We start from the raw sequence: 25,652 nt of genomic DNA, 5'->3' as shown, positions 1-25,652 counted from the left end.
TTCTCCTGAATTCTGGGGCTCTTTCTGCTTCTGATCTCCCAGACAGACCCTGGCAGCCCACATCCTCAGGGAAGGCTTGGTTTGAGTTCCTGCAGCCTCAGTGTGAGCTCAGTCCCACCCCGGGATGTGCACAGGGGTGGCCAAAGGTGGCTTTTTGCTTCTCCACCCAGAGGCAGAGTGAGGCATGAACCACCTCCACCTGCCCAGGTTCCTGTGTTCCCAAACTTCTCCTGGGTTCCAAGGCAAGCCCTTCCTTGGCTGGCTGTGCAAGATTACTTGAAAGATTCGGTGGCCTTGGGGCATCTTGTGCTGAATTGCTGAGCCCTGGTGTCTACCCTTGCTCCTCAGCTTCAGAACAGGGCTCTCTGCCAAGCTCTTGCAGTGCCTCCTGCTCCTCGTGAGAGCTTTCATCCCACAGAGGGGACACAGCCCCAAACAGGAGGGTGGAGGGGACCCAGCAGGCACATGAGCCATGGATCCACAGAGCTGTGCCTCCCGATCCACCATGTGCCATCCTGATGTTCAGGCTGGGCCCTGGCTTCAAATGTGCCCCAGTCCCTGCTGCCGGGGCCAGGCAGGAGCCCTGGAACAGGTTTACTCCTCAGGGAACGGGAAGACAGTCAGCAACATCCCAGGGCTCCCGCGGCCAAGGTGCTGCGGATGATCCGGGTGGTGATCCAGGGAGTGAAGGAGCCTTGGAGGAACAGGCGTTTGCCTCGCAGGCAGCCCCTTGTGGCAGGTTTGCACATGCTTTCCCACTCCGAAATGCTGCCGGAGGTTTCCATCCCAGGGAGCCCTTTTGTGAGCGGCAGCTGTATGTAAATAAGAAGGGGAATTGGTGGGTGGCTGGGAATTCCCACGAGGATCAGGATAGAAGGCCCTGGGGAAGGGTCTGTGACGGTATCAGGGCTCTGCCAGTGCTGCTCCACCCATTGCACCTGCTGCTGTGGGTTGCACACAACTGCACAGTTGTAGGGGAAGGGAGATTCCCCATGCCCAGGGCAATCTCCAGCAGCTAGAAGAGATCCCAGCAGCAGGAAAGGCAGAGAGGCACGGAGAGAGGTAGGATGTGGAGCAACCCCCTCAGCAGGAGACAGGATGGTGAGGAGCATGAGGGCACCTCATGCTGCCCATTCTCTCCCCAGAGCTGACTCCAGCAGCTCCCCCGCCTGTGCTCTCCTGGACACTTCCCATGGACAACTTCTACCCCTGTATCCTGGAAATGTATCCCCTACAGCCTCTTCAGCAACCCTGTGGATTGAAAGCCAAAGGGATATACAGGCAGCATCAGCCCAGGGCTCTCCCTGTGTCCTGGGCTTGGTAAAGGTTGGTGGGGAAAACACCGGCTGCATCCCAGCATTTGGCTCTTCCAGAGCTCAACAGATCATGGCAAGGTCCCCCCGCCCGTCCCTTGCCTCTACCCTGACCCTGACCAGCCGGTTTTGGGGGGTGCAGAGGGAACTCAGCTGCCTTTACCACCCCAGGAGCTGAAGTTCCCATGCAGGACCCCATAGAGATCCATCCTGGGCTGTCCCCGACTGCAGCTCCTCGGGGAAGCAGGAGAGAGCTGACACCGTCTCCAACAGCTGCTGTGCTCCCTGGGATCATCGCTTCCCTGGATGTTCAGACCTTATGGCGAGCTGGGGACTTGGGCTTGTGCTGAGCTCTGGTGCGTGGGTGTCTCCTCTCCTCACTGTCCAAACACGCTGCTGTTTTTCCCAGATCCTGGCGATGGCATCACCTCCTCACTGTTGGGAATGTGCGGTGAGGGGCTGGAGGCGCACGGCTTTCCCCATCCTCCGCACCCTGGATGAGGCGTGTTCTGGTGGAAAACAAAGAGATGCCACATTTAAAACCGTGCTTTTCGTCATTTCCAACTTGAAGCTTCCGGAGCCTCGGCAATTCCTGGGAGCTCTGGGACCCTCCTGTCCCCAGCCCCGTGTCATGCTGCCCCTCGGCTGCCGGGGAGGCAGGACGGGGTTGGCACACGGGGACACGGGCAGGGCATCCCGGGGGCTCATCCCAATTCCCACCCCGAGCCGAGGCGTTGCTATCTTTTTATCCCAGTTGGCCAAAATGAAGGGAGCTGGGAGGTTCCCACAAAAGGCTCCCGGCTCATCCAAACTTGGCATTATTTTATACATTTTAACAAACAAGGGGCATCAGTGTTCGCTAGTTGCCGATGACATCGTTGTATTGATTTTTGCTTTTTATTAGTTAGCAAACCCCTGTTTGCCCGGTGTATCCCTCCCTTCCCGAGCGGATCAGCGGCAGGCGCAGCTCTTCCCTCCGCTGGAGCCGGGGTCCACATTTCTCTTGGGACGATCTTCCCTTTTGCTCAAAGCAAAGGATCAGCCGCGCACACACCGCTCGGGTGCAACCGCTGATTCCTGACTGTGCTGACCAACAGCTCTCAAAAGCTGGAAAGCTGCGTTCAGATCCGGGGGGATGGGCTCCAAGACCCCACGGACCCCCGGGAACGGACCCGGGACACGGGTATGGAACCGAGGGGCGGGGCCTGGATACGGCGGGCGTGGTCAATGATGGGCGTGGCCTAGTGTGGAGTGGGCGGTGCCCGGGCTATGGGCGGAGTCGAGGTTAAAGTCGGCGGGACTCGGTGTGTGGGCGGGGCCGTGGCTCAAGAGGGCGTGACCGAGGCCGAGGGGGCGGGATCACAACTTAAGGGGGCCTGATTTCGGAGTGGGCGGTGCGTGGTCGGGGACGGGGCCAAGGCCGGAGGGGCGGGGCCTAGCTCAAGGACGCGGGCCGGTCCCTCGTGGCCGGTCCCACCGTGGGCCCGGTCGCAGCAGCAGCTCCGTCCATCCGGGACTCGCAGCGCTGCAGAGGCCAGGACCTGCGCTCCCGCGGCGCTCCGCTGTCCTGCTCTGACCCCGCTCGGCCCGGCCCATGCAGCGCCCGCCATGTCCGGGCACCGCCCGCCGCCCCTGGCCCCGCCTCCTCCGCCAGGTGCCGCCCTCCCATTGGGCCACGCACTGAGACGCTGCCATGGCAACCGCCACACGCCCGCCCTCCAAACCCTCCTCCTCGTTTCGCCCCGCCCCCTCAGCGCTCATTGGTGCCAGTCACCCCCCAGCGCTGCTCTCATTGGGTGCTCGCCTCGCTGCAGCGCGCGCGGTGGGCGGTGCGTCCCCCTCAGGCCGCCATGAGCTCCCGAGCGGGCTCCGTCTGCCCTTGGACACTCCCAGGGCTGGGGCAGCTGCAGCTCCTCTGGGCAACCTGTGCCGGGGCCTCACCACCCTCACAGGGAACAATTTCTCCCCAGTATTCCATCTAAGTCTGCCCTCTGTCAGTTTGAAGCTATTCTCCCTTGTCCTGTCCCTCCAGGCCCTTGCCCAAAGTCCCTCTCCAGCTCTCGGAGCCCTTTTGGGCACTGGAAGGGGCTCCAAGGCCTCCCACCTCTGAGCAGAAGCAAAACACCTCTTGGGAAGGGTGAGAGACTCCCATGGGAAACTTTCAGCTGGACAAAAAGTCCAGTACATGATCGTGGAAATAAAATGCACTGAGGATGGCCTGGCAGAGCTTTTTAATTGAAGGGAAAGAGCAATTCTGCAGAGTTCTTTGATTTGGGCTCTGTGGTTGAAAGTCAGGCATGGCGGCTGTGTCTCACCCCCCCTCTTCCCTGGATACCCATGGAAGCTACAAGCCATTCCCAGTGTGCCATGTGCCCAGCACTGTGTGAGCCCCTGCCATGCCCTGCTCCTGCTCCGAGTGGCTGCAGAGCTGTAGCACGTGTAAGGCAAACCCCCAAGTGTAAAGTGTGTTTGGGTGTGGGAGAGGTTCTCCTCCTGCAGCCACAGTGCTCTCCATGGTCTCCTGCCCTCCCAAGGGTCACACGTTCACATTCCATGGCTCATCCCTGTGGTCCTGACCCGGCATTCAGGGCACGTTGGTGGAGGCTCATCTGTGTTCAGCACCCGCAGTCCCACGTCAGCCCTGGGCAAAGGGCTCTGCCCGAAATGTGGGTTCACACCTGGGGCCTTGCTGCAAACCCCAGGCAGGACTTTGCTAATCACCGACCAGCACTTCCAGCCGTGGACAAGAGTCTCTGCTCCAGGCTGATGGGTCCCAGGGAGTCCTGGTAACCCGTGGAGGCTACAAAACTCTGTGTGTGGCTTGAAGGGTTGTGCTGAGCTTGGGGCCATGGGGAAGTGGGGCTGAGAGTGGTTCTGGTGAGCTTTGGACCTCAGTGTTGGGGTTTTCCTGGGCTCAAAATTCCTACAAAACCTGCCCATGCTGTGGTGCCACTGGTTTGCTGAGCCCCAAGCTGCAAACAGGCCAGGGAGGTGTGAGAAACACCAGACTGGCTGCCCTCCCCTCCAGCTTCCTAAACTGGGCCAGGCTGGGTGGAGCAGGCTGGGTCTAAACTGCAGAAGGGACCCTGAGTGTCCCCAAAGGCAGCGCCCGCGGTGCCGTTCCTGGCTCTGCTTTGCCCTCTCCCCACAGCACAGGTGGCTGATGGTGGAGGGGGGATGGAGAGTGGAGCTGCAGCAGAGACGGCCCCAGGCCGGCCGGGGGTGCCCAGCACGGGGAGGGGTCCCCGTGTCCGTGGGCAGCACACGAGGGGCTCCGTCCCCCACGGGACCTACGCGCTCTGGAAGCCCCACACTTCCAAGAGCTGCACCTTGAAGTCCTCCTGGCAGAGCGGGGGGTTGTCGAAGGTCTCGCAGTGCTCCGTGTGCCCCCAGAGCAGGTCGGCGTCGAGGGACAGGGCTTGGCCTCCCCCTCCACCTGCAAGAGCGAGCGCCGGCTCAGGGCTGAGCTCCCCCTCGGGCGGCTCCGGCCCGGCCTGGGAGGGCTCAGGGCTGCACCCACCCCTCGGCTCTCTGTCCCCGGGCTTGTCCTGACCCTGCTCCCGGGGCTGCCAGGGGGGCACAGGCTGGCAGTGCTGCAGGGCTTTCTGACACCCCAGCACGGGGGGCACAAAGATCCCACTCCCAGCCCGAGCCTGACCCGCGTGTCTGCTCCGGTGGCCGTGCCCGGCCCCTCCTCGGGCTGATCCCCTCCCACGGCTCCTCCATCCCACCCAGAGCGGAGGGAAGGGCTGGGGAAGGACACCCGAGCCCCAGGGGCACAAAGCTCTCCCGTGGTTTGGGCTGTGCTGCTCCCCCTCGGGGCTCTCGAAGGAGCACCCGGCCCTCGTGCAGCTCGGCACTGTCCTGCTGAGGTGAGGAAGAGGGGCTGCCTTCACCTGCCCTGCCTTTAAACTGACATCCCCGACAGGAGCTGTTTGCCCGCGGGCAGGTTTTAACCTGGACTTAAAAAGGGCCCTTTTCAGCCGGAGCAGTGGCGGGAGGTCGGAGCCCACCCCCGGGGCCCCGATGGGTAATTAATTACCGATAACGATCCCCTCCCGTGAGCCGGACATGAACATGGAGGCTGTTTTGGAAGGCAGGAGGAAATGCCTGACGGCCAGGAACGGGGACAGGCGGCCTTTCCTGAGCGGCGTGGGCACGGTGAGGCGGCTGGAGCTGGAGCTGGGGCTGCCCGGGCAGGAGCCGGGCCGGGAGTCGGGAGAGGGGGAAGGCGAGCGCTGGCGGGAGCGCGGCACAGCCTTGGCCAGCTCCGGCTGCTTGATGAACACCCACTCGTACCTCTCTGCCTCGGGGCGCACCTGGGGAGCAGGAGACACGTGGGGACAGAGCCCTGGCCTGTGGGACACTTGTCACTGCTGGGGGAAGATGGGGCTGCCTGGCCAGGGTGGGCAGGGCACAAATCATACAGTCATGGAATAGTTGGGGCTGAAGGACCTTTAAAGGCCAGCATGTCCCTGCCATGAGCAGGGACATCTCCAGCCGGGTCAGGTTGCTCAGATGCAGTGCTGTGAGCCAAGGCCAGATCTGGAGTTAGGAAGGGACAGGGCATCCTGGTAGTGCCAGGGCTGCCTGGAGGAGGGTGTGGCTGAGAAGTTGGTTTTGTTTTTGCCGGGTGCTGCCAGAGATGGGCAAACCTGCACTGCCCACAGTGCCAGGTGGATGCTGGATGGATGCCAGTGGGATATCAGATGGATGCTGCACTTTGTCTCTGGGATCTCTTGGTCCAGCTCAGCCTGTTCGTTCTTTGGGGTGCCAGGGCTGATTTGGGAATGCCCCATCCAGGAGCTGCCCTGAGCAAACTGGGCAGAAACCTGCCCTGCTGCCATGCCAGGAGGGGCTCCCAGGCCCACCCGGAGGTATCACACGTTCCTGGGGGGCTCAGGGCAGCCCCAGCTCACCCAGGGCAGGAGTTGAGTCTCCCTTTGCTCTGATCCAGCACAGCAATTCCTGCCAGAGCTCAGGGCAGCGCTGGGGCCGTGGGGAGGAAGCACCTCGGGGCTCACTGTGCCCTGAGGGGTCAAGGAAACAGCAATGAAGGGCCAAAGCCAGAAATAAACCATGACTTACAGTGAACACAAAGCACTCCCCTGTCCCAAAAAAGGCCGATGTTGCCCCGCTCTTCTTCCTTTCACTCCAGTCGGAGGAGAGAAACGCCCCACACACCTTGGGAGAGAGCAGAGGGATCAGTGGGAGATCAGGACCAGAGCCAGCCCCTGGAGCACTGGCAATGGCCCGTGGGGTCAGCAGGGCAGGGGCTCTGCTCAGTCTTGGGGGAGTCAGGGAGCCAAATTCTGCTGTGCCAGCTGAGTCCTGCACTGACAATCACTGGTGCTCTGGCCATGAGTCCACTCGGCTTCTGTGCCCAAGGCTGACCCTGCTGTGGATGTCCTTGACCTGACCATGGCTGGAAGGGACCTACCGAGGGCTGGAACTCGTGCCTGTCCTTGGCACAGCCAAGGAATAACATCAGCTAAAATGTGTAGGAAACCAAGTTTTACAGGTCACCTGCACGGGGCCCTGGGGGTGGCAGGTGTTTATCTCCACACCACACTGAAGTGTCAGGCTGGGGACATCAGCACTGGTGGGTCAGTAAATCTTTGGGAGGCCTGAACAATTCACAGAACTTGCCTCCGCTGTTGGATGAGAGTGGAGAGAGAAAATACAGGTTTCTGAGCCCCTGTCAGAGCCCCTGGAAGAGCCCTGGCTCAGGGGGGGTTGCAGTTATTTCACAGCTTCCAGCAGAAACTGTCCTTGTTTCTCCTCCATTTCCCTTGTGTGGCTGCTCCTGCAATCAGTGGCAGAACCTTGCATTTAGTGCTTTGAAAGCAAGTCCTGGCTCAGACAAAGCATCTGCTGACTTGAGGGAAGTCTGCTCAGCAAGGATTCATGACTTGTGTTTGCAGTAAAAGAGTATCACTCGTGGCCCCTCTTCCTCTCACCAACTCCTCCTGTTTCCTGCAGCATCCCCTGTCTGAGGGGTGTCTTGGTGGCTGGAGGTGCAGTTTGTTCTCTCCTGGGAGATGGAACAGACCCCGGGGCAGGGCAGGAGAAGGACCACACAGACCCACGGCTGCTCCAAGAACTGCCAGTGGGGTCAACCCCCTGTCCCCTTCCCCACCTCTGCTTGGGAAACACTCACCTCCCCCTCGGTGGTTTGGATGAGCAGCACGGTCGGTTCGTAGCCCTCACAGCACGTGTAAAACCTGCACAGATGGACAAGGGGGTCGGGCTGGGGGCTCTCAGACCCCAGAGCAGTGAGCCCAGCGTGTGGCCAGCACGGGGCTGGGAAGGAGAGAGGAGGGGGGTGGTGGCTCTTCTCATCTGGCTCAAGGGAGCTTGTGGAAGGACACAGCAGAAACTCAGAGTCACGAAGCTTGAGCATCTCCAGGGTTTGTGCAGAGCAGAGGGAGTTGCCTTATGGGACTTCTCAAGTCATCACCTTTGCTTGGTGAAGCTCAGACAAACCCAAACCCTCAACCCTCCCACCCTACCCTCAGACACCAGGCTGGGGGGGATGTTTGGGGGGGAGTTTACACAACGAGCTCACTTTTAATCCGGATGTTTCACAGTCCAGGCTCTGCACCCTGTGCTGCCTTGGAAAGGTCAGGGCTGTGCTTCCTGGGGCTGCACCACTGCCATGGGACACCCACTCGCCTCTCAGGGGCTGGGGGAGCTCGGGGCGCTGACTGAGGTGCCCATCACACCCCCCTTTAAACACTGCCCTGAGAATGGGGGGTAGTGGGCAGCACCCAGTCCTGAACATCCCAGTGATCCCAGTGCCCTTCCCGCTCTGCCCTGAGCTGCATCCCAGGACAGAAACACCCTGGCACCGAGTGATGTGGGGATGTCCCTGCTTCCCACACACCCTGCACTCCACAGCCAGGGGGTCACTGGGCCCTGGGCTCTCTCCTGCTCTGACACATCTTGCTATTGCAATTTTGGGCATTGGCCTTGACACCTGGGCTCTTTTAACTGGAGTTTGGTGCCTGCCCCCAGCAGGATGTTCCCACGTGCCCCTGCCCTGAGCTCGGCACCTCTCACTGTCAGGGGCTCCTACAGAGGACAGGGTTGGGTTTCCTGCCTGTTTTGAGCCACAGCACTGACTGCAGTGCCCAGCAGCCCCTGTGTCCCATCCCTGGGAGGGAGCTGGAGCCCTGGGGAGGGTGTGCTGGCTGGACCTGGCTGCTCACAGCATGGCCAGTGTGGCACACGGGACATCCCCAGCACTGCACATTCCCCAGGGCTCCATGTTCCTCAGTTGCTGATTACCATCTGAGCGAGCCTCAGCCCTCTCCCCTGAGTCAGCACTGGCCCAGATCACACTCAGGGTCTTGAACTGAGCCCAGGACAGTCCCCAGCAGACCCCCCATGTGCCCTGGGGACACTCTGTGTTGCTCCTTTCTACACCACCAACCCCTGCCCAGTTTTCATCCCACACATCCGACCCGCCCGGCCCCTGGGCAGGGGCTGCTTTACCTCTGCAGGCTGCACCCGTCCTGGGAGGTGGAGAAGAGCAGCAGGGGGGGGAAGAGGGAGAAGCGCTCGGGGATCCAGGACCAGACGAGGCGCATCTCCTGAGTGGTGACGATGCTGGAGCTGAAGTTCTGCATGTCCACGGCCAGGTGGAAGGGCTGCCTGCACGGGGGGAGGGACACTGTGCCGAGCTCTGGGGCCCGTCTGCTTTTTGGGGTGCAGCCCCCAGGCATCAGGTTTTGTCCTGATTTTTGCACCGTGAGCTTTCTGCCACCACCACCAGCTCTGCCTGTCCCGTGTCTCCCAACAGGGTCCCCCGAGGGGCTGGGAGGCCCCAGCACAGCCAAAACTACGAGGGGTCCCTGAAGCTCCCCCGTGTGTCTCCACAGTAGCTCACATTCTGTCTGCTCAGCCCCACGGGCTGGCAAGGGGAGGGGTCTCCTTACCTGCTCTGCACCATGGTTATGCCCCTCTCCATTAACGCCTTCCTGTTGGCCATCTGGAGGAGCCAGATTTCCTTGCGGGAGAACAGCCGGATGCCAAAGGCTCTCTCCAGGAGTTTGTCGACAGTCACGTGCTCGGCAATGTTCTGCACGAAAGCCTGCAGGTCTGCCTTGATGTCAGTGCCCTCCGGCTCGGCCGAGCTCCCCGAGAGCCTGAACTGCTTCAGCAGGGCCAGGGCGATGCGGTACAGGACCTTCTGCCCCTCCAGCAGGAACACGTCCAGCACACGGATGGCGTAAGCGAAGGGCAGGTCGTGGAAGAGCCACGACAACCACTCCGAGTAGACCTCAAAGACGTTCTCGGAGGCGCTGGCTATGAGTTTGTGAGCTGCTGGGCAGTGCTTGTTGGCCAGGTCCCCAAATGTCATGCAGGAGGCCTGGTGGGCCAGGAAGGACTGGTCGATGTAGCTGGTGTGGGGAGCGTTGCTGGCGAGGAGGCGAGAGATGCTCTCGAAGCACTGAGCTTCGTCCTCGCTGTAGTGCAGCAGCAGAGCCACCAGGGAGGGCAGGATCGGGCTGTAGGTTATGTCAGGGAAGAGGTTGCCAACACAGATGAGGATCTTCTTCAGGGCAGTGACCCCTTCTGGGTTGAGGCAGTAGGTGGGCATGGGGCATCCCTCCAGGAACTCTGGCAGAGGGTGGGAGCTCCCGCCGGGCTTCCCGAAGAGCCGGCTCGCCACGTCCCTGTAGACGAGAGCGTCTGGGGTGATGAGCCGGCAGGAGACCTGCTGGATGAGCTGGTGGTAGAGCCGAGCCCTGAGGGCGTGGCTCGTGGCCCAGCAGCCTTCCCTCGCCAGCTTCTTCAGCTCCTTCTGGGGCTTGCTCAGGATGTCCTGGGGGATCTGTGCCGGCCGCTGCGGGTCCGGCATCCTGTCCCAGTCCACGAACTGCCCACAGCCCGCACAGGAGGAGGCGTCAGTGTCCCAGCTGTCAGCCTCGGATGTGACCACGATGGTGACTGGAGATGAGCCAAACTCCTCTGTAGGACAAAGACCTTTTATTCAACACTCTCCACCGCCCCAGCCAACAGCATTTCACCCTGGCTGAGGGTGCTCTGAAGTCTTACAGCCACGTCCTGTATTTCTTTATTGTCCCCTGCAAGGGGAAGGTTTTCAGCCTTTGGCTGGCTGGAGCTGCTTGCTTTGCCCTCTCCTGCTCCCCTCAGCTCAGGACCCTGGGGAAGCTCAGGGCCAGGTCCCAGCTGGGTGTCAGGGCTGCTTCTCCCACCATGAGGGACTTTGTACCCCCCAAAAAGCTCCTGACTTCCCAGCCTGTGACCTGCTGAGAGGGAGGTGCAGAGAGCAGGGATACAGTCCCTGTCCCCCGGGGACATGTCACACCACTGAGGAGGACGAGCAGCTCAGTCCCAGCCCAGCTCTGCAGGGGCGAGGAGGGACCTCACGGGCAGCAGGGCCCAAGTGATGCTGAGGCCAAGAGGGACCATCGGCATCGTGTCCCCTCCCAAGGACAGCGCAGGGCAGGAGGGTCCTGTCCGGGTCGGGACGCCCAGGACGAGGCTGCTCCGAGCCCAGGCAGAGGGGGCAAAGCCGCCCTCGGGTGTTTGCCCTCCTCTTGCTGTCTCCTGCCAAAGCCTCCCGACCCCTCCGGCCACTCGGGAGCCGGAGAGAAGGGGCGAGGAGAAGGTGCTGCAGCTCGAGGGGCTCGCCGGGGGTGTGGGGCTGCTCTAGGGGTGCAGAGGGTCCCTGTGCCCCGTGTGCCTCCAGGCACCTGGAGAGACCCCGGCCCGGGACCGCACGCAGGGACTGGTGAGCACCTGAGGAGCCCCTTGGGGACAGAAGGTCCCCATCGCGGGAGGCTCCCGCACACAGCACAGGGGCAGAGCTCGGGCAGCCGCCAGCCCTGCTCCGGGAAGAGCAGAGCCTGAGCTCCTCCTAGAGAGACGGGAGCGGCATTTCCCCGGGGCTGCAGGACAGCTCGGCTCCAAACCCTGCACAGGAGACGGGAGCTGTCCCCGCCTGGGTGAGCTCTGCTGGGCAGGGATTCATTGGCAGGGATAAAGTCAATTCACACACGTTAATTCTCGGGTGTATCTATCTCGGATGTGCTCTGGTGCCTGGGGAGTCACGGATGGATTCGCACCGAGCCAAACCTCTGTCCCGAGGGGACACGGGGGACAGCACAGGGTGGCACATCGAGAGAGTCCTGACGCCTGGGCTGGGTCCGGCTCTGGCTCTTGCTCTCCAGCTCAGTTTGGCCCCTGCTCGAGGTCAGGAGGACCAGCAGATCGGGTTCAGTGCTGGGTCAGGGAAGGGGCAGCAGTTTGCTGCCGTGGCTGCTCATCCTGACTCCCTGCCCTGGACACAGCCCGACCCCGAGCACAATCCCGCAGGCTCCTGGCCATAGAAACCAGGCTGAAACAACACTGGGGCTGAAGCAGGGGCTGTTTGACCCGATGTCCCCAAATTCACCTCTTCCTGCCAGCCGGGTGCTGCCTTGCCCGGAGCCCTGAGGAGCATCACCCCGAGCCCACCCGGTCCCCGGTGCGGGCTGGTGGCTCCAGCTCTGCCCGCCCCGGGACAAGCCCCGGGGTTGGGGCAGGAACTGTGGCTCTGCTCCGGCCCCTGTCCCTGCTCTGCTGGACGTGTCCCCGGCCCGAGCGGGGCCGTCCCGCACTCACCTCGCCCGGTGCCCGTGTCCTCGCCCCCGTCCCGCTCGGCCCTGGGGAAGCCCCCGGCCGCCCCCCCGGGGGAGCCGGGCAGGCTGAGCCCCACCTGCAGCATCGCCCGGGTGCGGCCACCGCTGCCGGGTCCCCTTTGTCCCCGTCACCTGCCCTGACTTATAAGGCGAGGGCACAGGGGGTTTATTTGGAGTAAACAGAGTGAGGGGTGGAGCAGCTCCCGCGCCCGCGTCGCCCCTTCCTGCCCTAAATCTGCACCGAGGCCGGGCGGGGGTGGAAACACCCCGTGGAACGAGATACCATCAAACAGCAACGCGGCCATTAAACCGAATCCTTTGTTTTTCCCAAGGATAACCTTCATTTTCCCGCTCTGGGGTTCAGGGGCAGGAGGGGCCGCGGGGCTGAGGAGGGGCCGGGGCTGCGGCCGCCGCCCGTCCTTGAACGAGGGAAACACAGAGCGTGGGTTTGGAGCCGCTTCCCGCTGGATGGTCCCGGGGGAGCCGGGAAGAGCGGCACGTGAGCAGCAAGTGCCAGGAGCCGGTGACAAGGAGGGATCGGGGCCACGAGGAGCCAGTGCCGCCCTTGGGACGCTCCTCGGGGCTCTGCGGGCCGTGTGTGCGGGGCGGCTTCAGCACCGGCCGCCAAAACCACCAGGGAAATTGGGGGCGATGTGCCCGTGCCCCCCACAGCCCCCGCCCCTGCCCCCTGCCCAGCGGGAGCACAGCCCGCGACTGCTGCAGGCACGGCTGTGGTGCTGCAGCCTTTCCAACCTGCCCCCGGGAAATGGTTGGTATCGACTGACTTTTAGCCTCAAAACGCGTTGCAGAGCTACAAACCGTACATTGTGTTCACAGTCGAAGGAAAAGTCCCCTCCGACAGCTGGGAGATGCTCCCAGCACATCACCCCGATCCAACATTGCTGCTGGAGAACTCACAGCTCAGGCTGCACTTCCTGTGCGTTTTTATAGGCACCTTAACATTTTTAAAGATTTTTATTTCCCTTTAAAAACCTGTTATTTTCTGTTGTGGTAAGAGCAGCTGCAGGTTGTTCCTGCTCTGCCTCCCTGCCTGCATGTCCGTCTCCACCTGCAGCACATTCCTGAGCATCCACCAGCACCGGTGGTCTCGGGGCATCTCCCGGGCAAGTGCAGCCCCTCTCCTTTCTGGGTGAAGCACCTTCTCCACTGTGTGCCAAAATCTGTTGGGAGCAGCACGGCTGTCCCGTCATCCCTCTCCTCCCTTTGCTCCTGGTGAGCCTGGAGCCCGAGGGGGTGGGGGCGAGGGGCTGTGTCAGCAAAGGGCCCCCCGGGGGCTGTGCTGGGTGGGAGGGAGCCAAGGGGGTCTCCCAGTGGGAGGCTCCCAGTCTGCACCCAGAGCGTGCCTGGGCACCCAGTGGGCAGCTCTGGCTGCACCCAAAGGGGCAGGTGATGGCCCCCAGCCCTGCTCCTGGGGGTCCCGGGGGTCCCCACACCACATCCCGCTCTGCTTCCCGGTGCCGAGGGATCGTTCACTGTCTCTCCAACTCAAACCCTTTTTATGTATTCTCTCTCCAAATCAAACCCCTTTGCCCAGGCTCGTGGGTCCTGCTGCCTTTCCCTGGACCTTGTTGGCCGCCTTCTCCTCATGTGCCTTTTCCAGGACAGTGGATGCCTCTCCTTGCCAGCCCGACCCAGCTCTGAAACCTCCGGCAGCGCCGCCGCCCTCCTGCTCCCGGCAGCCGCTCCGGAGGTGGGAGATGGAAGTGAATTAGGGACAGGGCGAAACGAAACATCACTTCATGCGTTTTTAATGGTGAAAAAATTAAATATGTAGAGGCCGTGTGGCTCCAGCGGAGCAGCGCAGCCGAAGGCCATGAATGTTTGATGCCCGGAGCTGCGGGAGCAGCCGGATGTGGGAAGAGCTGTGACAGGGAGATGGAGCCCACCCCGGGGGGCTGCCAGGGCCAGCGGGGAGCGCAGAGCCCGGGGCACTGCTGGCACGTGGGTCCTCCCGAACGCAGCGATCTCAGCCCCGCAACGGCAGGAGCGGGACGCGTGTCCCTGCTCCCCACCCCAGCACGTCCCCAGCCCTGCTCAGGGAACTGAGTTGGTGCCTGGGGGTGCTCAGCACCCCCCAAACCCACCCCGGGGCAGCTTTGCTCGGTGGGGCTGGTCCCCAGGGCACGGGGGCTCCTCTGGCTCTGTGTTCAACACTCACCCCAGGGGCTTTGCTGTGGGGCCGGGCACTCACTGGGAGCACAGCGGGGTCACAGCCCCCAGGAATGTGGGAGCACAGCGGGGTCACAGCCCCCAGGAATGTGGGAGCACAGCGGGGTCACAGCCCCCAGGAATGTGGGAGCACAGCGGGGTCACAGCCCCCAGGAATGTGGGAGCACAGCGGGGTCGCAGCCCCCCGGGAACGTGCTGATGAGGATGCACTTGTTATCATTGTTATCATTATCGTTATCGATATCATTGTTATCAATATCATCATCGTTATCTATATCGTCATTGTCGTTATCAATGTCGTTGTCATTGCAGCAGCAGCCCCGTGTCACGAGGACAATAAAGCCTCTCTGGCAGCACCTCGTGACTGCTCCTCAGGCACCCGGGCCCAGGTTTGTGCCTGCATTGATTTGCGTCACCAATCACACCCAGAAACAGAGAGGAGAGGCCAAATCCTGGAGGATCGGGGTGGGAAGGGCTCGTTGGGCTTGGACAGAGGCTGCTGTGGGAGTGATGGGCTGTGCCCGCTGCCAGGTGACTGCAGGGCCCTTGGCAGCCACAACAGGGCCTGTGCCAACACCAGCAGTGTCAGTGGGGACCAGGGGATGGGGATGAGGGGACAGGGACATCAGCACGGGCAGGGCAGGGCAGTGACTGTCATCAGGAGATGGGCAGGGAAAGGGGATGGGGCTGAGGATCTGGAGAAGGGAACTGGCAGCTGCCTCAAGGGAAGGAAAGGCCTGAGCCAGGGATGAGAGGCCTCTGGAGCCCGTGGGGCTGCTCTGCCTGAGGGACAGCCCCGGCCTTGGGCACTGCAGGTGACACTGGGGGGGGTTAAAGTGACCCTCGAGCATCAGGAGCTGCCACCCAAGGTCAGAACGGGACAGGGTGACCCACTGCTTGGCACTGGGGAGGAAGGGAGGGTGAGATGTGAGGAGGAAGGGGAAAGAGAGAAAGGAGAAAGTGAGGAAGGGAGGAAAGAGGAAGGGAGGAGAGAGAAAGGAGGGAGGCAGCAGGAGGAGGAGGGATGGAAGGAGCAGGAAGGAGGGTGAATGTGCTGCAGAGGTGCCAACCAGGGCAGGCAGCCTTTGGGAAGATGCAGCACTGGGATACTTCCCATGCAGTGCTGGATGGTGGATGTCGGGGATCAGGTGCCAGGAGTGACCCCGCTGGGGAGAGACAGCGGGAGGGGCTGGGCAGGGAGGGATAGACATGGCTGGGAACATCTGCACCCTGTACCACACAGATCTGCACCTGTACTGGGCACATCTGCATCTGTACTGGGCACATCTGTACCTGTACTGGGCACATCTGCACCTCTGTACCTGCACATCTGCATCTTGTACCACACACATGTGCACATCTGTACCTGCACCCTGAATTTCTGCCCCTCTAAACCATGCACCTCTGCACCCACACCCCACACATCTGTGCCTCCCCTCCGAGCCCCTCTGCACCTTGTACTGCACAACCAGCACCGCTGCACCCTCGGGCTCCGCACTGGGCACCCCATTCCCGTTCCCCACAGCCCTGCACCTCTCACTCCTGTACCCCCGTATCCGTTTATCGCCATATCCCTCTGTACCCCCTTATCCCTGTTTCCCTGTACCCCCGCACCCCCATACACCTATATCCCTGTATTCCTTTATCCCTGTATCCCTATATCCCCGTCCCCCCGTCCCTTATATCCCTGTATCACTCTCCCCCTGTCCCCTATATCCCGTACCCCCATACCCCATATCCCTGTTCCCCCATATCCCCGTCCCCCATATCCCGTTCCCCCATATCCCCGTATCCCTGTTCCCCTATATCCCCGTCCCCCATATCCCCGTATCCCTGTTCCCCTATATCCCCGTCCCCCATATCCCCGTATCCCTGTTCCCCTATATCCCCGTCCCCCATATCCCTGTTCCCCTATATCCCCGTCCCCCATATCCCCGTATCCCCCCTCCCCGTGTCCCTCTCCCCTCTCCCCTCCCTCCCCTCCCGGCGCCTGCGCGCTGTGGCCGCTCGGGCGGAAGGGCCGGGCCCGTTCGGGGCCCGCGATGGCTCCGGAGCCCTGGTGAGCTGGGCCGGGGCTGGAGCGGGGCCGGGCGGGACCGACCCTGCGGGGCCTCCCCGGGGCTGCGGGGCCCGTCACGGGCGGCGGGAGCGGGGCCGGGCCGGGCCCGAGTGTGTGCGGGGGGGTTGGACCTTCCCGTGCCGGCCCTTTCCCAGAGCCCATCCCGGGGTGTGTTGGGGGTGTTGGACCTTCCCGTGCCGGCCCTTTCCCAGAGCCCATCCCGGGGGTGTGTTGGGGGTGTTTTACCTTCCCCTCCCGGCCCTTTCCCAGAGCCCATCCCGGGGTGTGTTGGGGGTGTTGGACCTTCCCCTCCCGGCCCTTTCCCAGAGCCCATCCCGGGGGTGTGTTGGGGGTGTTTTACCTTCCCCTCCCGGCCCTTTCCCAGGCCGATCCCGGGCGGTCCCGGCGGGTCCCGGTGCCCCTCCCGGTGCCCCTCCCGGTCCCCCCGGGCTCAGCCGCTCCCCCGCTCCCTCCAGGCTCTCCCTGCTCGATGCCACTCGCCAGCTCGCCCAGGACATCGCCGAGAAGATCCAGGAGCGGAACCGGTGCCAGCGGAGCGGGGAGAGCTCGGCCAAGGTACCCGGGATGGGGTCTGAGCTGGGTTTGGGTTTGGAGCGTTCTCGGTGCGGGTTCAGCTTTAAATCTGCGGGGGCGGGATGTGCCCGGGGAGCCCTGAATTCCCTGGCAGGGGGCGCGGAGGGAAGCGGGAGCTGCTGGAAGGGGCAGAGCCGGTGCCAGGACGGGGGTGACGCTCCGGCCCTGCCCCGGGCCCGGCTGTGTCGGTGTCAGCGCTGGGGACCTGCAGGGACACGCTGTGTCCGATGGCAGGAACCCGCCGCCAGCGCTCTGTTCTTCAGGGGCCCTGTAAAGACAACAAGGATGCGAACTCGACATTAACAGAGGCCTTTCAGCCTCCCAAAAGTCACCTTGGGTTTAACAGGACTGATGTTTCTGTGGGCGATCAGGCTGGTTTGAAAGGAGGAGAGGAGGAGCCCTGGGAGCCTTGGGCTCACCCTGCTGACTGCTCGGGGCTGTCCCTGCCAGGATCAGAACTTTCCCAGAGATGCCGAGGCTCAGAGGTGCTGGGATGCACATCAGCTGCTCTGTGCCCCTCTCTGGGAATAGGGAACAGATGTTTCTCCCCACAAGGCTGGATCGCTGCCTTCTGCAGGGGCTCTACAGCAGAGGAAACAGGAACTTTGCAGCCTTGTTTTAGCCACATTTTGGACAAAACATAAGACCAGAATTAAATATAAATGAGAAGCAGAAGTGAGAGCTTACCCAGGAAAATGTTCTCCACGTTTTCACACTTCCTATTTAAAAAATAAAATGAAATTGGGATTCTCAGGAAGCTCCTTTCTCCAGGACTAAAAGCCTCATCCTTTCCTCCAGGCAGTGCAGGAGCAGCTTCATGTCATCAACAGGTCCCTTGGATGTGTTAAGATAAAAAAAGGCTGCAAGTCCTCGAGTTGGTCTTTTATAATAATTGACATAATTAAAGCCCCACTGATTTATCTTGCAGGCTCTGCTCCTCTTTATAGCAGGGGTTTAATATGATGCCCAATCACTGAATCTCCTCTTCCAGTTTAAAATCTATCAGCTTTTAAAATAAAATGTCATTTTTGAAATGTTTCCTGTGAAGAAATGTTGAGGAAAACTGTGTGGGCTTTGTCCAATAATCAGTGCTGCTGAATGAGTGACTCAAATTCAGCAGGAATTGAGGTTTCAGAAGGCCCAAATAAGTGGGATTTGAGAGGAGTGTTTTCTCTGGCTGTAGCAGTGAGAGGAGTGTTTGGAGGTTGGTCCCTGCCTGCAGGATGGTGAATTATCACAAATTGTACAGATATGCCCAAGCAGTAGAAGACTAATAAAAAGATTGCTGCTTAACCTGTGTGTATTTATAGAGGACAAAGTCCTCTATTCCCATCAGTGCCATCCATGACCTCGTGTTGCTGTTGTTTGAAGCCTTTCTGGGGCCAGAACTCTCCGAGGTTGTGTTTTATGGAAACATTACATGGTTGACTTAGTTCTTCATAAAATCACTTGTTCCATGCCCTGTGTTTTCCAGTTTCCCTTTCATCCATTAACAGGTAAAGATGAATATTTGGCAGTGTTTGATTCTACTATAAACAAGTTTCCAACAAGGAGAGAGTTGTTTCCACAACAGAAATGCCTGTTGAGAAATCCACGGCTGAGCAGTCTTGTATTCTGTGCCTCCCGAATGCTTTACTGCAGGGAAATGTCTTTGTACATTGTTTGCCTGTTAGGGGGAATATAAACAGGTTTTTATTTTTACAGTATTTTGCCATTGGCATGGCTAAAAACCCTGTTGCCAAAAATAGAGCATAAAACTTAAAATGGAAATATAAACTATAAGGAAAGTTTTCAAGGCAGCACTTACCATCTGTGAGCTCTGCTCTGTCGAGCTGATCTTAAGCCTTCCACTGGTTTCTTTTTGTCTATTTTCCTTTTTTCCTCTGAAGGAAGTGGAATGTTGTGTTGTCACGCTGCAGTTGTGGCCAGTGGTGTCTGTGTTTGAGGACTTTCTTGGCCGTGTCACCTTTATGTTGTTCTGCTGTTCTGGGTTGATTAAATGCAGCGTTCTCCTCCTGGGCAGCTTTGGGTTTGATGGAGTCACACGGGTGCTGTGTCCATAACAAACAAACCACATTAGGCACAGACTTGATATAATTCTATAAAAAGACATTTTCACTGCAGACGTCCTGTGAGCTCTGTGTGCAGTGGGGTGAGGAGGATGGGTTGTCAGTGGCCTTTTGGATTTCACTTTTTGCCTGTGGAATTCCACTCCAAGTGTTTGCTCCCCTGGGCTGAACTTGAGAGCTGTTGGTGGCTCTAGTTTGTGCCTGAGCATGTGTGTGTGTCTTGCTGAGGAGCAGGAGTGTCCTGGCTGGGTGTCCTGGGCTCAGCCTGGAGCTCTGCACGGGCTGCAGATGGGCCAAAGGCTCACGAGGCTCTTTCTCTTCTGCCTCTTCATTTGTGTTGTGAAAGTTTTTTCAGACTCCTTTTTCCTTCAGTGTGTTCGAACTGCCCAATGAATTAATTCCTGGAGGAGAGAAGAGATAACAATAAGCAAGCCTTGTTCCTAAACTGGTAACCAGGCTGCAGACAGCAAAAGGAATCTGCCATTTCCTCCTGAGTGGTGAATTCACACCCCTTCCAAAGTCTCCTTCTTGGGTCTTGTTTTCAGAGGTGCAGGCAGAGACATAGTCAGGGTCTGGATCTTGTGCCAGTAAGTCCAACCTTCCCCTCTTGCCTGAGCCTGGCCTGTGTGTGGGTTGGTAGGGAAGGAGTTTGGAAAGGGCTTGGAAGGAGCTGGAAGGAGCTGGTCTGGGGCTCAGAGCCCACACATTCCGTGGGGTTCAGCTGCCATTGCCAGCTCAGGGGTCCTTTAAAATCCTTGCAGAGTTGTGGCCCAGCTTTGGGTTTCCCTGGGAGGCGGAGCCCACTCTGGGCTGTGTCTGAGGCTGAGCCTCAGCTTTTCCCCTGCATTAGAAAAATCAGCACCTGTTGTTTGATGAAGTTCTTGCAGTGACACTTGTCCCGGGTTTGGGGCTGGTTTTCCGTATCTAATCCATCTCTGATGTGACAGCACACACTTTTCCAGCAGTCCTTCCTTTCATTAACCTTCTTGCACCACTGATCACATATTTACTGTGCCCATGGCCTGGAGCTGGGAGGGTTTCACCAGAATTAATCTGCGTTTGTGTTCGGTCACCATTCAGTGAGTTTTACCTCCTTTGAAAGCTGCTGTAAAGCTGTTCCTGGTTGTGCAGTACAGTTTGTTAATGCTCCAGTATTGATCCCAAGTGACAACTGGGGCCGGCACACGGGGCAGGACACTCCATTCCTTTGGGACAGCATTCCTTTACCTTCCGGCGTGTCAGCCTTAATTAAGATGCAACTGGAATTTTCCAGGGGAAAGGTTGTGCTGTTGACGTGACTCCCCTTGAGCAGGGTCAGTTAAATTTCCTTTAATTGGTTTTCAATAGCAATTTCAGTATCTTCTCCCCTCTTTCCTCCTTGGAGAGAGATCTGTACAGGTTGTAACAGAGACTGAAATGAGGCAGAATTCCCTGTGGATTCACACCATTTGAAAAGCAGAAGTGGAAGAAGCAACTTCTGCCTTTTCTCTGGGTGTAATAATACAAGGTGCAGCTTCTTTCTAGAAAGAATTCTTCCTTCTCATAGCTCTCATTGCTGAGGGGTGCAGGTGGTCTGTAGAGGTGAGACTGTTTCACTGAGAACTGTATGAGCTGGGTTATAATATATTTCATATTGTGCTATGTCCAGTCTTGCTTGGAAAATAAGGGATGGTGTAGAAAGAAGACAGTAATATTTGATAGCAGCATTAATCTGAGATTAATATTTATTGTGGAGTATATTTTGAGCGTTTAAATAGGAAAATCAGTCTGGTGTGAAATAAAATGTGGCTGTGGCACAGCAGGGCCTGCTGGGTGTGCTCTGGTGTTCAGCATCACCAGGGTGCTTAAGGGAGATGATGTGGTTTACAAAAAGTGCTTTTTAGTGGCTTTCAGCAAAAAAATCACCTTTTTCTTTTTGATTCTGACAGATCTGTTCCCTCAGGGTGGAAGTTACATGACCACATTGCAATGTTCAGTGAGGAGAGGTGAAGAGCTCTCAGGTGTGGCTGTGAACACAGTGGGAAGTGTGCCTGGAATTTACAGACTCGCTCAGTGCTGGGTTATTTCCCAGCAGTGCTGATCCATCTCCCGGCCAGGAGATGTCCCCACTTCACCACAATTCCTCCAGGAACTCCGACACAGGTTCTGGGCTGTGTTCAACAGTGTTTCCATCTGGTGTTTGGGAGAGAAGGAGCAAGCCCTGAGCACTGGGCCAGTGGGATGTGGCTGTCGGGGGCCCTGAAATACCCACCCAAGGCAGCAGAGGTCACAGGGCACGGGGGGCCAAACTTAGGAGAGGAAGAAACAGAGAAGATGAAGTGAAAGGAATGAAAAAAATCCTGTTTCTGGGCACAGTGACTTAGTCCCACTGATGCCAAGTAAACATTTAGAGGAGTTGCAGTGGCCACAGGAGGCATCACAATGGTTGGATAGCCAAAACAGATGTCACAGTGGTTGGATAGCCAAAACAGATGTCACAGTGGTTGGATAGCCACAGGATCTTGGATAGCCACAGGAGGTGTCACAATGGTCACAGGATCTGTCACAGTGCTTGGATAGCCACAGGAGGTGTCAGTGCTTGGAGTAGCCACAGGAGCTGTCAAAATGGTTGGAGTAGCCTCAGGGTCTCTTTGTGGGATTAGAGTAGTGACAGGGCTTGTTATGGGGGTTAGAGTAGCCACAGGGCTTTTCCTGGTGGATTAGAGTAGCCACAGGGCTTCTCGCTGGGGTCAGAGGAGCTGCAGGGCCTGTCCTGGTGGATTAGAGTAGCCACAAAGCTTGTTGCAGGTGTTGGAGTAGCTGCAGGTGAAGGCAGGGAGAGGAGCAGGGCCAGCAGGACCTGGGCTCTGGTGGCTGCTGGTGGCTGGAGCGATGGACCCGGAAGCCAACGAGGATGCCACCTATTACCTGGAACAGTACAGGGCCAACCTCCTGCCCAAGCTCAGGTGAGGGGGCTCCTCCACCCTCTTCTCCTGTCTCCTCCATCCCTCCATCCCCACTGTGGCAAACTGCCATCCCTTATCTCCATCACTTCTATCCCCTCTTGTACCTCCCTTCCCCGGCCCTGTTCCTCCTGTAACCCCCTTGCTCTGTTGGGGATCCCCCCTGGGGAGGGGTGGGGATGCCACTCTGACAGATGGAGTCTGAGATGGTGTCGGGCTGCTCTGCCCCATCACCACACCCAGAACACAGACCAACACCCAGAGCAGTCCAGCACCCTGCAAGGACCTGGATCCAGTGTGTAACCTTGAGGAAATGCTCTCTCACAGGGCACTCGGAGAGCCAGACGAGGACCCCGCCACCTCGTTTATGTGCCTCCTGAAGAAGAAGAAAGAATTCCGATGTCTGGAAAATGCTGTGGCGGAGAAGAAAGCGGTGAGAAAGATGGGAGGGTGCTGGAGCGTGGCTGGGAGGGCTTTGGGGCTCTTTGGCGGGTGGCAGCAGCAGGCAGGTGGCTGGTTCTGGGTGTGGGCATCCGTGTCACCCTCGCTCTGGTGCTGCCAGGCCTTCAAGGAGAGGCTGGAGGTCATTGCTGAGCAGTGGAGGGACCTGCACGCCAGGAGGACTCAGCTGAAGGCCCACGTGGAGAGATCTGGGAGGACTGTACAGGTACTGCCCTGCTCAGCTGACACAACCCTGAGCCACACCACCAACTCCTCCCCTCCCTTGGGAAAGAGAGTTTTGGACCAGCACACCTGGCCAAGCCTCCCGTGAGCCTGGAGGTGGGAGAACAGCACTGGCAGGACACAGGGGTTTGTACCACAGAGCTGCAAAGCCCTGTTAGGGCTTGGGTGGGGAGAGCTTGTCCTGTACTCATGTGATCTCCTGAGGGCCCCAGATGTCCCCCAAGGAGGGTCTCAGCTTTGTCCCCACTGTTGAGCTCCATCAGTCTTCCAGGGACAGGTACAAGGAGGTTTGAAAATCAGAGTGCCATCCCAGGTGCTGCCTCCAAGACCCTGCCATGGCCCTGTGAAATGGGGAAGAAGATTGTTCCCAGGGGTGCTCCAGTGCTTGTCTCTCCTCTCTGAAGGTGTCTCCTTCCAGTGCTGTTGAGTAACCCAGCTCCATCTTCCCTTGCCTTCCCTTCCCTCTGTCTGTGTGTGCTGATGGGGAAACATCACCAGGAAAACGAAATGCTGCGAAACCAAGCCCTGAAGAAAGCCAGCAAAGATAGAGAGGAGAGTATAAAAAAAGAGAAGGAGCTTCTGAGAGCTAAGAGGGAACTGGAAGCCCTCATAAAACAGCATCAGAAACTCTGCCAAAAACTGCCAAAATACTCTATGTTCAAGAGGTACCTGGAGGATGTGGTGGAGATCTCACAGGTGAGGTTGGACCTGAGAGAGGCAGATCCTGGGCCTGGGGAGGGCCTTATCTGGGTGTTAAAATAGAAGAGATAAGGCAAGTCTAGGGAAATTAAAACACTTGGTCAAACCCAGAGACCTCAAGTGGGATGGGAAGGAGTTCCCTACAACCAAGGTGAGCCACAGGGAGCAGAGTCAGGGGAGGAGAATCAGAACAGGAGGTGAAGGCTTGAGAAAACCAAGAAAAACCATGAGAAGGGGTGAAAACTCAGGGCTGAGGGGAGGGAGGGCCCTTTGGTGTCACCATTTCAGGTCATATTGGTGGTTTGGGAGAGGTAAAGAGCTGCCTGGGAATGAGACCCAGGCAGTGGTTGTGTTTATCAGAGCACTGCTCACCTGGGGAAGAGCTGTAATATCTCCCCTTGCCTGTGGCAGTGAGAGCTCCAGGCCTGGCACAGTGGGATGTCATCACACAGGGAATGTGGTGCTGCTCAGGAGCCAACAGGGACAGTAGTCTTGTGGAGAAGGGAAGATCTTTCATCTGGGGGAGGTGTTGGCCCTTCTCAGGGCAGGGTGCCAAAGGACATGAGATCTGCAGGTGGTGAGGGAAGGCACTAACACCAGGGATCCTGTGCTGCAGTTTCGGGACATCGAGGACATCATTTCGTTCTACAAGTCACTGATGAGGTCACGCAGGGAGCTGCTGCAGTCACAGCAGTGGCACAAGGCAATGACTAAGCAAGCCAGGGTGCTCCTGGACCAGTACAGGGCAGAGAAAGGAGCTGAGATGCTTCAGTGCAAGAATGAGCTGGCACAGCTAAAACAATATTTAGACCAGGCTCAAAGCGACACCCCTGTCTGGGTAAGGAACTGTGGGATGGGCAGGGCAAGATCTCCAAGGCCTGGCCGAGTCAGGACTGGCTGATGGCTTATCCTTCAGCCATGGGCTCATGGCAAGGCCCAGTAGCAGCCTTTGTGATTGGAGGAGATGCCTAATTTCTTCCCTCCATGGGGTTGCAGAAGGAAGAATGAAAGCCCTCCCTGGTCTGGGAGGGGGGTCAGTGGCACATGCTGCTGCAGGGGATCAACTTCCCTGCTGTGGGGAGGGCGGATGGGGCTGTTCCTGGGCCTGCTTCCACCACACTGAGCTGAACCACTTCCAGCACAGCCCTGGGCAAGGCTTCCTAAGCAAGCAGATGAATGTGGAAGTTGGGGTCTCTGAGCCAGGATCTCCTGTGCTGAAGCAGCACCTTCAGCTGGGCCATGTCCCCCTGCTCCACATCTCCTCTTCTCCCAGGAGGCTCAGTGGATCGACATCCAGAACAGGGCTGCCAAGAAGGCCACGATGCTGAAGGCCATCAGGAGGACCATCCACAGCCTCTTCCACACTGCCAGCACACGGCTGGACGCCAAGTGGAATGTGGCAGCACATGACAGCCACAGACAGCTGGACATGGTAAAGCCAGGCCAGAGCCCTTCTCCCTTCCCAGAAAGAGGAGCAGGAATGACTCTCAGCTGCCCAAAGGGAGGGGAGAGCCCACAGGCCCAACAGACACCTTCCTTTTCACATGGGCGCTCTCGGGCACGGGGAAGGGGCTGGGGACTCCAGGCAAGTCTGTCTCTTCTGAGGAGGGTCCTTGTGGGGCAGAAGTGTGAGCCAGGCAGGCTGGGACAGGGGATGCAGATCAAGGTTTGGTTTCATTCACCCACTTGCCCACAAAAGCCCATTCTGGTGGTGCAGATCCAGCAAGGCAAATGCCTTGTTTGTCCTGCTGCTCAGAGTAGTTGGGGATATTTGCCTCCAAAAGGGACAACAAGCTCCCCTCTGCCCCCTGTTCCCATCCCTGCACTGAGCTCTGCCTTCTCTCTTTCCCACCCTAGATCCAGCAGTTTATTGAAGACCTCAGGGACATCTCTAGAGAGGACATGAAGAAGTACAAGTGAGAACCTATGCAGGGACCTGCCCTGCCAGCAGGGTGGAAAGGGAAAGGAGAGGAGAAGAGAACCCAAGAGATACTGCAGAATAATAATAAAAAAAAACCAAACAAAATGTTTTAAGGTGTCTCTTCATTTCCTGGGAGGATTGGACACCTCAGAGCTCCATCCCACAGATGCCACTGGGATGCCTTCTCTGGCAGATGGGATTCTGGGTGCAGGAGACGGTGTCCCAGCAAGGTGGTGAGAGCAGGCTGGGACAGCAGAGTCTCAAACAGGGATCAGTGCTCACATTTGGACATCCCACTCAGCCTAACCTCAGCTCTTTGAGAGGGATGTTACAACATGGTAGGGAGAATTGGGGAGAGCTTCAGAGAGTTTCCACCACCCCACCCAGCATGTCACCTCCTCCCAGACAGCAGCTCTGTGTGCCAGGGCTGGATCTGAGCCCTTCATCCCACAGGCATCAGCATCCTCAGATGCTCCCCTTTCCTGCTCTTCTGTGAGACCAAGCACACAGCAGCAGAAGAGAGAAACAA

At 58.8% G+C, this 25,652-nt stretch overlaps 2 protein-coding genes and 2 long non-coding RNA genes across 5 annotated transcripts; 2 read left to right on the top strand and 2 right to left on the bottom strand.

The window, feature by feature from the left end:
• LOC120325047 lies at positions 1-2,918 on the bottom strand. The gene is made up of 2 exons (XR_005566850.1): positions 2,791-2,918; positions 1-1,822 (listed from the first exon to the last, which is right to left on the bottom strand). It is a non-coding gene; the product is annotated as an uncharacterized LOC120325047 (long non-coding RNA).
• Positions 961-1,841, top strand: LOC120325048. The gene is made up of 3 exons (XR_005566851.1): positions 961-1,062; positions 1,146-1,326; positions 1,485-1,841. It is a non-coding gene; the product is annotated as an uncharacterized LOC120325048 (long non-coding RNA).
• Positions 2,919-3,527: 609 nt separating the features above from the next.
• On the bottom strand, positions 3,528-12,051 carry LOC113999099 (TBC1 domain family member 24-like). The gene is made up of 7 exons (XM_027742294.2): positions 11,949-12,051; positions 9,254-10,289; positions 8,811-8,969; positions 7,474-7,537; positions 6,402-6,497; positions 5,356-5,632; positions 3,528-4,749 (listed from the first exon to the last, which is right to left on the bottom strand). The coding sequence occupies exons 1-7, from the start codon at positions 12,049-12,051 to the stop codon at positions 4,604-4,606; spliced, it is 1,881 nt and encodes a 626-aa protein (XP_027598095.1). The 3' UTR covers positions 3,528-4,603.
• Positions 12,052-16,154: 4,103 nt separating this feature from the next.
• On the top strand, positions 16,155-25,236 carry CCDC42 (coiled-coil domain containing 42). Of its 2 annotated transcripts, XM_027742284.2 has the most exons (10): positions 16,155-16,214; positions 16,691-16,790; positions 20,806-21,484; positions 21,665-21,822; positions 22,147-22,252; positions 22,382-22,486; positions 23,002-23,199; positions 23,819-24,040; positions 24,476-24,634; positions 25,060-25,236. In XM_027742284.2, exons 4-10 carry the CDS (start codon positions 21,749-21,751, stop codon positions 25,120-25,122), a joined length of 927 nt encoding a protein of 308 aa, XP_027598085.1. In that variant the 5' UTR covers positions 16,155-16,214; positions 16,691-16,790; positions 20,806-21,484; positions 21,665-21,748; the 3' UTR covers positions 25,123-25,236. The 2 variants fall into 2 exon arrangements, with proteins under 2 accessions (XP_027598085.1, XP_027598084.1); XM_027742283.2 differs by having other exon boundaries at positions 20,806-21,822.
• The last annotated feature ends 416 nt before the right edge of the window (positions 25,237-25,652 follow it).

Source organism: Pipra filicauda, unplaced genomic scaffold (genome assembly GCF_003945595.2).
Source record: "Pipra filicauda isolate LSUMZ 115617 unplaced genomic scaffold, ASM394559v2 scaffold80_size11013439_pilon, whole genome shotgun sequence".
Taxonomy (NCBI): Eukaryota; Metazoa; Chordata; class Aves; order Passeriformes; family Pipridae; genus Pipra; species Pipra filicauda.
The sequence above is the reverse complement of the archived record's forward strand: the minus strand, read 5'-3'. Positions and strand labels throughout refer to the sequence as shown.

Excerpts from the sequence above, each read along its gene's own strand:
- LOC113999099 (XM_027742294.2), bottom strand. The coding sequence starts at position 12,051 with ATGCTGCAGGTGGGGCTCAGCCTGCCCGGCTCCCCCGGGGGGGCGGCC. Across the intron at positions 7,538-8,810 it reads GACGGGTGCAGCCTGCAGAG|GTTTTACACGTGCTGTGAGG; the intron begins GTAAAGCAGCCC and ends CCATCTGTGCAG. Across the intron at positions 4,750-5,355 it reads ACGGGAGGGGATCGTTATCG|GTGGAGGGGGAGGCCAAGCC; the intron begins GTAATTAATTAC and ends TCGCTCTTGCAG.
- CCDC42 (XM_027742284.2), top strand. The coding sequence starts at position 21,749 with ATGGACCCGGAAGCCAACGAGGATGCCACCTATTACCTGGAACAGTAC. Across the intron at positions 22,253-22,381 it reads CTGTGGCGGAGAAGAAAGCG|GCCTTCAAGGAGAGGCTGGA; the intron begins GTGAGAAAGATG and ends TGGTGCTGCCAG. Across the intron at positions 22,487-23,001 it reads GATCTGGGAGGACTGTACAG|GAAAACGAAATGCTGCGAAA; the intron begins GTACTGCCCTGC and ends AAACATCACCAG.